This window comes from Lupinus angustifolius, chromosome LG11, assembly GCF_001865875.1.
Source record: "Lupinus angustifolius cultivar Tanjil chromosome LG11, LupAngTanjil_v1.0, whole genome shotgun sequence".
In the NCBI taxonomy this organism is placed as follows: domain Eukaryota; kingdom Viridiplantae; phylum Streptophyta; class Magnoliopsida; order Fabales; family Fabaceae; genus Lupinus; species Lupinus angustifolius.
Window position 1 is genome coordinate 21,297,547 of NC_032019.1, and position 13,453 is coordinate 21,310,999.

The 13,453-nt window shown below is 32.7% G+C and overlaps 1 protein-coding gene across 3 annotated transcripts; it reads right to left on the reverse strand.

The window, feature by feature from the left end:
* On the reverse strand, positions 3,169-7,413 carry LOC109359073 (soluble inorganic pyrophosphatase 4). 3 transcript variants are annotated; one of them, XM_019603590.1, is made up of 9 exons: positions 7,283-7,412; positions 6,149-6,293; positions 6,004-6,032; positions 5,750-5,815; positions 5,564-5,671; positions 4,788-4,853; positions 4,583-4,703; positions 3,907-3,988; positions 3,169-3,432 (listed from the first exon to the last, which is right to left on the reverse strand). In XM_019603590.1, exons 2-9 carry the CDS (start codon positions 6,282-6,284, stop codon positions 3,390-3,392), a joined length of 651 nt encoding a protein of 216 aa, XP_019459135.1. In that variant the 5' UTR covers positions 6,285-6,293; positions 7,283-7,412; the 3' UTR covers positions 3,169-3,389. The 3 variants fall into 3 exon arrangements, with proteins under 3 accessions (XP_019459135.1, XP_019459133.1, XP_019459136.1); XM_019603588.1 differs by having other exon boundaries at positions 7,286-7,411; XM_019603591.1 differs by lacking the exon at positions 3,169-3,432 and having other exon boundaries at positions 3,903-3,988; positions 7,286-7,413.

Sequence of the window (13,453 nt, forward strand, 5' to 3'; positions counted from 1 at the left end):
CATTGCATCTATTAATTTATGGTCAGTTACAGCTTCTACATATCCTGTAACATCTAACGGTATACTCATAGGTCCTCCAATGTTTGTGCATATCATTTACAGCTTCTGTGTAGCCTTCCATGTCTTTTTTTGCGGAAATAAAGCCTTGCATGCTTCCAATATTGGCAGACAATGCGTGTAGGAGACTTTGTTTATGTGCCTTCTTTGTATACTACAACTTACTCATCTTTCATCAAATCCAAGATAAATTTTTTGCCTTTCATTTGAACATCTCTCTGTCTTTGGAATATTTAATCATACAGTTTTTATCTTCAAACAAAACCTTATAGCCTTTCTCCATCAACTAAGAAACACTTAACAAATTTTGATTAATTTCAGACACATATAAGACATCATGAATCAATTTCAAACTTGTGTAACTTTTAATTGCAACTGTTCCTTTACATTTTGTTGCAATATGCCCCATTTCCAATTTTGACTTTGGAAATAACATTTTGTCAAGCTCTTTGAAGAACTCTCGATCATAATTCATATGGTTTGTACAATCACTATTAATGACCCAACTTTCTGTGGAACTGTTGGCGTCAAAACATGATACTGCGAACAATTACTCTTCTTGTGGTTGATCATCGATAACCTTAGCTTCTCCTTGTTGTTGTTGTTGTTGTTGAGACTTGCATATTTTTTCCATGTGCCCTAACTGACCACACTTATAACATCTTACATCATGCCTCCACCAACATCTGTTTTGTGGATGATTAGTTTTTTTTTTTTGCAGTAGGAACAATGTTGAAAGACTTCTTTGTTGCTACTTTGGTTATTGTATTTGTTGTTTGTAGAACCTGTAGTTTTATTGTTGTTAATTTGCCTCCTTTTTTTGTCATTCCAATCATTGTTGTTTTGTAATTTGGTTTGGAAAGCACTCTCCACTGATCTTTCTTATCTCATAAAGCCTCCTTTGTTCTTGTTCCTGCAATGCATTCAACACTTCTGCCAAGGTGAAGCTTGACATATCCTTAGACATTTCCATAAATGAAATTGCAGCTTCATAATTTTAAGAAAGTGTAACTAGAATCTTTTGAACTATTCTAGAATGAGAAAATTCAGTACCAATAAGTCTTACATTGTTGGCAATGACAAAAGTTTATCAGACTACTCTTTGATTGTTTTTGAATCTCTCATCCTTTGTATCTCGATTTCTCGGATCAAATTCATCACTTGCATCCATTTGACTCATTCATCTCCCTCATATTCTTGCTTAAAAAATTCTAGATTTCATTGGCTGTTTTCAGTGTCATTATTCTGTTAAAAATGGTGGGTGAAACAACTGCATATAGACATGCTCTTACTTTGGACTTTCTTTGTTTCATCTCCTTCTCATTTTTAATTTGTGCAACAATTGGATTGTGTGGAAGAGTTGGAATAACATAATCTTTTTCAATGGCTTCCCATAGATCATTAGCATCCAAGAAAGCTTCCATTATAACATCCCATACATGATACTTATTTCCAATAAATACTGGAGGTGAAAATGTAGCATACACTACTTCTGAATGCATTTTGACAATTTTAGGCAACAAAAGGTAATAGAAAAAGTATTTTGATTGTGTTTGGTTTTGGTTTGTGTTTGTTTTCAGAGATCCCTCAAGATATAGCTCTGATACCAATTTATTGGTTATATAGCAAGCAAATATTCGGAGAGGAAATGTGTTACGTATAATGTTTGATTTTATTCATCAATAAAACACATAATTCATACAGCATGAAAAAAAAATGATGAAAAAAAAATTCTACCTGAATAACATAATGAGTCACATAAGTACTCTAACATAATATGTGAAATATTCATAACAACTATATTGACTCATTATTATCTACTAAATAGAAGCATAATATATTGGTTCTTTATTGTCTAATAAATAAAAATATAATAACTTCTGAGTCATACTAATCAAACAAATATGAAGAATTCAACAAAGCTCACAGACCCTTTAAATAGATGTTCCAAGGGAAGGAGAGGATGCATGCAGTAAAATAAGTTCAAGATCCTCTCAAATATTGGGTGGGCTAAACAAAACGCCAAAATACAAAAAGGATGTTAAAACAAAACAACAAAACTCTTATTTCCTTAATCCCAAAAATAATGCTCCAATGGATGTGATTGAAAAAATATGCCTATTGCATGTTGTAATGCGATCTACAAGGTCATATTAAAGATACTTTGTAAAATATTGAAAGATGTCATATACATATTGGTGGAAAAAAGCAAGGAGCCATTGAGGGATAGATCAATCATCCATAACACACTTTTCAGCCAAGAATTATTGAAGCTTTATAAAATGATGAATAGCTCCCATATAAGCATGATGAAATAGATTTGAGGAAGGCTTATGACTCTATATTGGAAACTCTTATCAGAAATGTTGAAGGGTATGGATCATAGAATGTGTTATGGATCAAGGAATGTGTCACCATAACTTTATTCTTCATCTTAATAAATGATGGATGTACGGTTTTTTAAAGGAGCTCGAGATTAAGGGAGGGGATCCCATTTCCCTACCCTTACTTGCCATAGTTATAGAGTACTTTGGATATGTGCTAATGAGACTTTTAAAGCTTCGTAAAGAAGTAGATCAAATAAAGCTTAGCTTAATTTCTATAGACAAACATTAAGAAAAACCATAAGCAAAACGATTAGAATTTTTTTTGAGATCAATACCTTATTAATGGAAATGATATATTTAGTTTATGAAGTTGGTCCTACCCAGCGTAACTAAGGCTTAAGTGCTATTATAAGGGAGCTAGCTCATTTAAGTTATGTGATGCAACCATGATGAACAAATTTTAAGACCTTTGAACAAATTTTGAAGAAGAGCCCTTTGATAAATTTTATGACTAAATTAAAGAGTCCTACTTTCTTGATGGACATTGAAGACCTAGCTTGATTAGAGATATACTGGTAATTGTTATAAAAATGCAACAAAAAGTATGAACCTCATTTGCTCCAATCATTTGTAGAAATGATTGGCTGTTAAAGGCTATTGAAGCCTAGCTTGATTAGAGATATACTGATAATTGTTATAAGAATACAGCAAAAAGTATGAACCCCATTTACTCCAATCATTTGTAGAAAAGCAAGGCAAGAAAAATATTAAATTGACTCTGATATTGATAAAAGAATATATATTCTTTATATATAGAATAAATGAAGATATCATTAAACACTCAAAATTAAGCACAAATATGTGTATAATATGCATGTGTCGTCAGTTCAAGGACCAATTATAATGGATACAAGCTTCCTTTCGTCATAATCATGTAATTATAAAATTGCAGCCTTTAAAATATTTCATAACCAAACAAAAATCCAATGCACCAACACTATGTCACTATCTTCTCAAGCCCTCCACAACGTAATCAGCATACAGGGTCCTTCACAACACAACAAACAAAAAAAGTTTAAACTTGTAATATTCCATAGGCACATACTATGAATAAAAGAGTGCAGTAAAATTAACATATTAGGATATTTCAAGTTTTTAAAATAGAGAGTAAAATATTTTCTCATACCAAGAAATAACTTATCTCCTTAAATTTATTTATTATTTGATATGTGTCTCACTTCTCTTCCCTCCATAAGTTTTCATTTTAAAATATATTATAAAAAAAAAACAATGAGTGAATTAAGGAGATAAGTTATCTCGTGGTATAAGGAAATAATTTATTATCTTTAAAATATTAGGAATAATTTCAAAAGCTATCGTTAATAAAACATAGGAAATGATATGAAAAATGGGAGTTGAAAAAAATCAATCAAAGCTCCCACACCAATAGAAATTTGTAATTATCCATGACTAATGAAAATTATATAGTTCAGAGAGCATGGGTCAGAAGACTTTCACTTACATTGAGTGCTGGATCGCTTCATAGGCAGAGGAGGCAGGAAGAAAGTCATTTACTGCAACTTCCTTGTTCTCATTCTTCTTATCTAATTCTCTTATGAAGGAAAAATATTAGAGTAGTGTCATATATATGCTTAGCAGGTATTCAAGTTGAGTGCAACATTACTTCATATATCCTTAATATCACAGTTGCGGTAACCGCTATAATCGTATCACCCCACAATTGTGGTGTTAAATCGAATCACAATGATACAACCACATTTTGCCACATCGGGTAGCAGCGCAATCGCATTTGGGCTACATTGGACCGTAGTAGACAGTATCAGATTCAAAAATACTTTTTTAATCATAGAAATTCACACCGTAGTGGCCACAATCCATGTCGCAACAGAATTAATGACCACAATACAATAACAGTAGCGGCAATCATAATTTAAAACACCTATGCCTAAGAGATAACAAAGTATTTCACCGTTTCTGTAGATTTTAACAATGTATTCTTAACACATAACTAGATAAATTCTTGGAAGTGGTTTATTCAAATAATCAAAAGTTTTACGTCTTTAGTTTCCCATAAATGCTACCCAATTTGATTCCTTATAGAGGGTGGAGGTTAATAAAACACTAATAAATAGGAAGTGATGATCAAACAATAGAATTTGAAAGTCTTATAAGGATACAATCTTCAAAAAAGCGACGAATTTCAGCTAAACGATGTGGTGGAAGCTCCTTTATGTCATTATAATGTCGGTACTCTGGATCATCAGCGCAGACAGCAATTATCTTGTCATCTTTCTCACCCTGAATTTCAACACATGTAATGGTTGGTAAATATAATCAAAACAGAAGTTCTTGCCATGTGGTAGAAGGGAACATCTAATGTACCTGATCAATCATAGGCATGAGTCCAATAGCTTTGGCCCGAAGAAAGCAACCTGGAAGAACTGGCTCCTGTCCAAAGGATCATGAGTAAGGTTTAGCATCTCACAAGAAGCAAAAACATAAAAGAAGACACATCTAATATAGAAGATTTCATGTTACAGAGGTCAATATTGTAAAATAATATTAACAGTTGCACATTGAGATCATCTTGAGTTAGCTAAATTTTGGATTGTTAGGGGATAGCTTAGTAATATGGATGTAGAGGATTTTCAACTTGATACAGATTTCATTGTAAGACCCTTGAATGATGAAAATTATTAAAACAATTTACTAGAGTTTACTTAAAATGTTTTTCCTTGTTTGACTGTGAGGGAGTAAAAAGTTTACTTAAAATGTTGATATTTTTACACTACAAGCCAACTTCTTGTATTTGACATCAAAGTTGGCCAGAATTTGCTCACTACTATAATACAATATATTTCCAGAAAGCTTACATTTTCTTGAAAGAACAAATAAGCCAAATGGCATAGAACAAGAACTCGTGCAAAATATTGACAAAGTACAGTCCAGATTCCACAATATTTCAAAACATGTATGTATGATTTCTTTGAAAATTGATGAATCCCTGGACAATTCTCATACAATTTCAACCGAATCCTTAGCTAAGGGATGTTTTGCATACATATCTAATGGACAAATGTGCTGTACGCATGAAAATCATCACACAACACAGACTAATTTGTAAGAAGGAATTGACAATTTGAGCAAAATAGAAATACCTGCATGATAACCAAGACATCAATGGGGTCACTGTCCTCGCAAATAGTACGGGGGATAAACCCATAGTTGTGAGGATACACAACTGATGAGTAAAGTACACGGTCGACCTGCACATAAATGCATGTTCAGCAATATCCTATAGCAACAAATGTAACAAGGGAAACAACATAAGCAACCATAATTACCATAATCAGTCCAGTTTTTTTATCAAGTTCATATTTCACTTTGCTTCCTTTACCAATTTCAATCACCTGCAAGATTAAGCAATATTACATAATGAAAGCATTCAAATATAACTTCTCGATAAGGATCTTATTCATTGCCCCTCTCAGAAAATAACAAATCCAACAATTTACACTCATAACATGATATGCAAAACAGAATAGCTTTCAACTTAGAAATGTTACAACTCAATGATTTAAATGTCCGATATACTCACACAATTGAAGATCTTTGGAGCTTCAGGTCCTGCAATTCAAGGAAAATACAATTAGCATGCCAAATAAAGTACAAAAAAAGAAAACAATAAAGCACATTGTGATCAAAGCTCTAACATGTCATCATATTTCAATGACATTGTTTACCTATCTCAAGATCATGCCAAGGGTGTGCAGCAACAGATCTCCTAGTCATGGATGAAAGAATCCTCTCATTAAGTGGTGGATGTGAGGTGTTATGAGAGATGGTAAACTTCTCTGGGGTTTCAATTGGTGGAGACATGTCTTCAGCCTGAAATAATAAGCAACAATGTCATCAGATCCTTAGCCAAGAATCAAATGTTTGATTCCAGGAACAACTCTTCTTAGGAGGGACACTTACTCGTCCCAAAGGTTATAATTCCTTAGGTGACAGAGATACTCTAGTATACCAAAAAAAGATTCGTCCATTATATTTTTCTAACCTAATGCCGAAAACCTACATACCTCCAAAAATAAATTGTGACCAACTTCATCCTCGAAAGAAAAATTCAAAGTTTAACAATACTAGCACATTGGTCATTATCAGGACTTTATTGGTGACGGTTTAAATCATTTGGTATATAATTTTACATTACCTTTGTAACATTACATTCAAGACTTGAAATTTTCACTTGGAGGACCAATTTCAGACCCGGTCACCTTAGATTCGGTTATTTTATAAAACATGAATAGTTGAAGGAAGAAATTTGGTGTCTACAACAACACATTTGACATTTTCTAATTCAGAAATCCACCAAACGCTTTTTTTACGCAGAACAGCTTGCATTTCAAACCAATCAGATGAGCAAAAAGAAGTAACCACCGTCTCAAATAGAAAAAGATTTTCAAACAATTTTTTGTTATAACAATCTCGAGTGAAATGTTGGGCAAAATATCATTGCAAAAAAAACTATTTTTTTTTCACAGTGAACACATTTTTTGAATAACAGAAATTGAAGAGAAAAAAGATTCGAAGATGGAAAAATCGAACATCGCCACGGATCTAACTACTGAGCTATTATAGTACACAAAAATGATAACGAAAACACAAATCTTGGTAAACAAAGTTTCACAGAAAACGTAACGGGACCTTAAACCCACGCTACTTCACAATAAAAAATAAACAACCAAGTCACCTACTAACATAATCTTCACCTTTTATCCGAGTTTAGGACGAGGTAAGTTTTAAAATCAGTTAAAATGAAGGGAACAAAATAGAAATGGTGAGGAGTAACGTGTAATAGAAGCAAAATGAAAAACAACCTGCAATGCAAATGATAAAGCGAAAGAAAATGGAGAAGCTTAAAGAAAAAGCAGAGATTTGGAGAGAAAGTAAATGAAATAGTGAATGCTTGTTGTGTGTGCAAAGTGGAAGGACAAAAGGAGCTTATATAACGTATATGAGGAAGGGGTGATATGAGGGGCACGCATTCCCGCTTTGTGTTCTGGTTTGCCATTTGCAGCACGCACCACGTCATGTCACTAGTACCATGTCAAAAATCAAGAATTCTAACTTTATTCCTTTGTTTGGTACTATTCTAAATTTATTCATAATAACAGGTTTTATTTTCTGTTGTGGTGAAAATAAAAATAAATAATATATATTGAGTGGAAGATAACAATAAAGAAGATGAGGAAATCAAGGATAGAAAATAGCGTGTCATGTATTTAAGTATTGTTTAGGGTAAGTAGCGCGTCTTGTCAAAAATGTTGAATATACAATCCTTGAAATCTCAAATAATCTAATAACAAATAATGAAGGAGAAAATATTAGATGCAATAATCGTTTTTTTTATATTTTCTGCTTATCATGCAAATAATCTTAAATAAAAGTAATATTCATCATGTAAAAATCTACCATATAACTTAATATTTATTTGGTACTATCATGAATGTCTCTCACCTTTATAGATAAGGAACTACCCTCTTTTGAGATTTGTAACTACTCTTTCAATAAATATCGTTTAAAGAATCAAACGATCGACCTTGGAGATCCATGAAACCTTTCACCGTTGGACCAAGTTAGTACTACAAAACTATATGAATAGAATAAAAAATTATCTTCTATACTCTTTTAGTCTATTGAATAAGTGATTGATTTTGGTCTTTTTACCGGTATATTAATTAGTTTGTTACCGATATATTTCATTTAATTATATATCATGAGTATGAAATAAAATGGAGGATGAATGTTACATAATTATGAACAGTACTTTCTAAAAGAGAAAAAAAATGTGTATATATTAATAGTGTAAAAGTTTGTCACATTATCATTACATTATTTATTTATATTTAAATAAAAATAAATGATAAATAATATATTAATTGTGTATAAATTTTTACATTAATAATGCATAAATATTATCTTATTTCTAAGAATATATATAATTTTAAATATTAAAATAGTCATATTATTTTTCTCCTAAATTCACTTGAAACCAAATGTTGACAATATATGTGTGCATTATCATTGATTTCAAATTTAATTACTGCAGTGTTGCATTGAGAAAGGAATACAGCACTTATTTCTTATATTATTATTATTACGCAGCATGAATCAGCATCTCATATCCGTATATTCTGAAGTGAAAATAACGTGTCTACAGCGGTGCTTCACTTGTACGCGTTATGCGTTGATTGATGTGTTTCCATGATTTAGGTGTGGACTCACTGTTGACGGAGACGGAATTCTTAACGGTCATGCTTATACAATAAGGACCACTTACCTACGTTAATGTGAGTATTGTTCGAGACAAGAAATACCTCTCCGTTGGTCACAGTTACTTTTTGTGCCAAAAACGAAACGGATATTCGTAAGGGAATAAGGTGAGGAATGAGTAATTAATTATCCTCAGTTAGATTTAATGCTTTATAGATAACTTTCAAATCGCCACGTCAGTTCACATACATGAGAACTTGTTGGTAAATTACATAAAAGAGAATTTGAAAATTGATATCGGATGTTAGAACAGTAAAGAAAACTCGACGAGAGGGTAAAATCCACAAGGATGTGACCATGGGTGACAAGTGGACACGAGCATAGTGATAATCATAGTCATTGTATCTGTAATATATTGAAGCAATTTTATTTTCGTGGTCGTTTTTTACTAACAAGTATATATGACATATAAAATGTCAAAAAGTAATATTCCTATAATGCTTTTTCAAATTTTAGAGCACCTAATATTTAGATGTTGGTAATGTTGTTCACAATTTGTTTGATAAGTTTTTAGGCAAAAATAATATATGCTATGAACATATAAACAACATGTGGTTTGGTTGATTTATGTTAAGACATTTAGTCCAATTTGATCCAAAAATTATATGCAGTTTTGGTCCAGTCTAGTTTTTGAAGTTGGAACAAAAAATCAAACTAAATTGGACGGTTTTATAAAAACCAATCAAACACCATTCAAATAAGTTTGGTTTTTTGCTGTTTTGGTTTTTTGGACTAGCCTTCAGTTTCTTTTTTGGATCAGTCTGTATTTAAATAACCTTACCTATGGGTACCATTGTATCCATGGGTTTCCGCTAAAATATGCAAGCATATAACCATACGAGTACAAACAAATACATGTAAATTTTCACGTGCGTAGAATGGATAGTGGGTAGCTACTACATATATTCGTCATCGTCTATTGCCAACCTTAAGTGTAGGCATTCAAAATGTAAATAAAAGTAGATAAACTTTAATTATGGTTGATGATAAAGAAAAGATAAAGATGTGTGATGAGATATAGAAAGTATGAAAGATTATAAGAATATGTTCTTCTTTTCTTTGGTGTTTGGTTTCTTCTTTTCTTTGGTGTTTGGTTCACTTCATATAAAGATGTTATTAATATGATGGTGATGATAGTGGTCTTGTTGTAGTAGCAATAGTATTCAATTATGAAGGTACTAGGGAAATCATTAAACTATTATACATTGCACATAATTTCTAACTCAACTCCCTACATATAGAAAATATATGAAGATGATAAAGTAGATATCCATAATAACTCTATCACATTATGTTGACTCACTAAACTCTAAATTATAACAAGATATGAGAGATTATCTTATCTTATTTTGTCTTTATTATCATATCTATCAAACAAGTTCTTAACATTTATGTTGTTACCGTAGCTTGCAACAATTATAAATGGTACGAAATAATACTTATTGGTTGAGTCACGACTAGGTCACTCTCTTTAAGATGTTCCGTGATACTGCCCAAAATGTGCATGCAGACTATCAACCACGCCGTTTCTAGGATAAAACAACCCAAATCTCTATTATTGAATTCTTATTGCACTATAAGAACAAATCTTGAATACACCCACCTCAATATGGCTACTAGTGTCAATTCTCGAAATACCCACAATATGGCTACTCGTGCCAATTCTTTTCTCACTTTTTGACTACCATTGTCAATTCTCGAAATGCCCACAATATGGCTACTTGTGCCAAAAAATTTCCCTAAATATCGACTACTAATATCAGTTCTCGAAATGCCCACAATATGACTATTTGTTCTAATTCTTTCCCTAAATACTAACTACCACTGCCAGTTATTGAAATGCCCACAATATGGCTACTTGTGTCAATTATTTTCCCTCAATACTAACTATGAGTGACAGTTCTCGAAATTCTCACAATTTGGCTGCATGTGCCAATTCTTAGTACCACGGAAAGAAAAGAGGAGAAGTTTGCCGGAAATGCATCAGCGGAAAATATGAGGGAGAAAGAAAAAGTTAAATGAAAGCGCATTCAACTTGGGACGAGTTATAATGAGGGGAGAATGCCTCTATTTATAATAGGAGATTTTTCCATGTTCCTCATCTCTCCAATGTGGGACTTGGGAAGTGTTTTTTTCAAAACTCTTCTATGCGGACTTGTGAGTTTTTTAGATTTCACATCCAAAAGTTCTCACTAATGGCTTTCAATAAACCAAGTTCCTACAATCCCCCACTTGAAATTAAAAAACGATTTCCGAGAATTTACGTGGTCTCAATAAGATTGTGCATAAACAAAGGTGTCATGCAACTTGAACCTTTGCATAGTGAATAATATCTAGATTTTACTAGATGACTCGTAGTCTTGAACTCTATCTCCATCATCAAACCACACACAACATTTTCAAAGGTTTATTTTGTAAAGCACGTGCGGTAAAGGTCATGCACGTCTATCCTAATATAGTGAACGCTCTAGAAATTTATGCCCCAAAATTTCATAGGAAGCGACCCTACTTCCACATTCATATAGGTGAGTCTATCAAGAGTACTCGTGTAGCCTAGGTACTCCACTCCAATTGGAGTATAGATCTCATTAAGAGTTTAGCTTATCCTTACATATGTTGTAGGAATCATGCTTCACATAATTTTATAGCATATTTGTAAAGGTGTATTTTGTAAAGCACGTGCGTTAAAGGTCATGCACGTCTATCCTAGTATAGTAAACACTCTAGAAATTTATGCCCCAAAATTTCATAGGAAGTGGCCCCACTTCCACATTCATGTAAGTGAGTCTATCAAGAGTACTCGTGTAGCCTAGGTACTCCACTCCAATTGGAGTATAGATCTCATTAAGAGTTTAGCTCATCCTTACATATGCTACAGGAATCATACTCCACATAATTTTATAGCATGTTCATTCTCCTATTACTTCACAACTTGTTATTACCCATTGAACCTATTTCTTGGGATCTCCAGTCAGTTAGGTTCATGAGTGATCCTCGTTCTAAGGGCAATAGTCTCATACTCTTAGAAGTACTATGGACTTTCTCTCTAGCTAGTCCTTTCGTCAAAGGATCTGCTAAGTTATTCTCAGTGCGTACATGATCCACTCTAACAGCTCCTATAGAGAGTAACTCTCTAATGATGTTGTGTTTACGACGAATTTGTCGTTTCTTACCATTATAAAAGTGGTTCTCAATTTTTACAATAGTCGCAGTACTATCACAATAGATCAACACAACTGGTGTCGGTTTTTCTCATAGGGGAATATCTGCAAGCAAGTTTCTCAACTAACTTGCTTCTTCACTACCTGTTGCTAGTGCTATCATCTCGACTTTTATAGTTGATTGAGCTAAAATAGTCTGTTTCTTGTTAGACTCTAGATAGTCCATCTCATTATTTATGACTTCTTGTCACAAATTAGCGTCCAAAGAAGTCAAAACTTCTTGGAAAGTTGATGAATTCTCCTCCAATATGTAGACAATATAATCAAGTCTATACTCTCTAATATTTGTTGGTCTTTTACTTCTTCTAGGTTCGATTTCTAATCTTTCATTTTTTTATCATAATATCTAATTACAGGTATGTGACTACTTGATGTGCTCCCACTATTCCTCAATTTAAAAGGGAATTTCCTTTTCATTGATATCAGCATCGTTTAGACTCAATAATCACTTTTGCGTTAAAGTCATAAAACTTATACGTATTGTTGTTTACAACATACCCAATGAATACACATTCATAGGCTCTGTGAGTTTAACTCTCTACGGTCATACCATCAGAAATGATTTCATGAGCAATTTTATATATCTCAAAGGACTAAGACTCTACTAATTTATTATCAGTATCATATTTCTCTCTTTTTCAAGTGCATACCAAATTAATTTGACAGACTTGTATGAGCTGTAGTAATCATAGAGATTATCAGACAACCCATTTAGAATGAAATTCTGACATCGTTAATCATTTTCATTCTAGAGAACTATATTAATAGGTAGTTTATCCTTATCCTCTTTTTCAACTTTTTCTGACAGCATTGGGACTTCGATTTTCACAACGTGTGCAACTTTTCTCATATTGTGGAAAAATTCCATCTTTTGTTGTCCACCGTTTGAAGTTAGTCCCATCAAACCGAAATAGTTTGTTATGGTCAAAGTTGTTTGGTCCTGTAATATTATCTACGAAGGTTATTGTAGTCGAAACGTCTTAAAATTGTTGTTACCATAGGTTGCAACAATTATAAATGACACGAAATAATACTTATTGGTTGAGTCACGACCAGGTCGCTCTCTTTTAGAAATTTTGTGGCACTGCCCAAAATGTGCATGCAGACTATCAACCACGCCATCCACAAGACAAATTAGTCCAAATCTCTATTATCGAATTTTTACTGCACTGTAAGAACCAATCTCGAATACACTCACCTCAATATGGCTATTAGTGCCAATTCTCAAAATACCCACAATATGGCTACCCGTGACAATTCTTTTCTTATTATGTGACTATTAGTGTCAGTTCTCGAAATGCCCAATAGTATAAGAGTCGATGTTTATTCTTTATTTTGGATATTTTGCAACACGAGAGTAATTTAAACACCTCCTTAGACTTATTGATGTAGTTTGTAACGAATAAAAAATAATGAATATACATCAAGTTTATACTATTTGGACTTGTCTCCACAATATAACATATTTTTTTGTCTTAATTACCCCGTCAC

Coding starts and splice junctions, on each gene's coding strand:
- LOC109359073 (XM_019603590.1), bottom strand. CDS start 6,284: ATGTCTCCACCAATTGAAACCCCAGAGAAGTTTACCATCTCTCATAAC. Junction 5,672..5,749: donor AAAAAACTGGACTGATTATG/GTAATTATGGTT, acceptor ATTTATGTGCAG/GTCGACCGTGTACTTTACTC. Junction 4,704..4,787: donor TCATGCCTATGATTGATCAG/GTACATTAGATG, acceptor GTTGAAATTCAG/GGTGAGAAAGATGACAAGAT.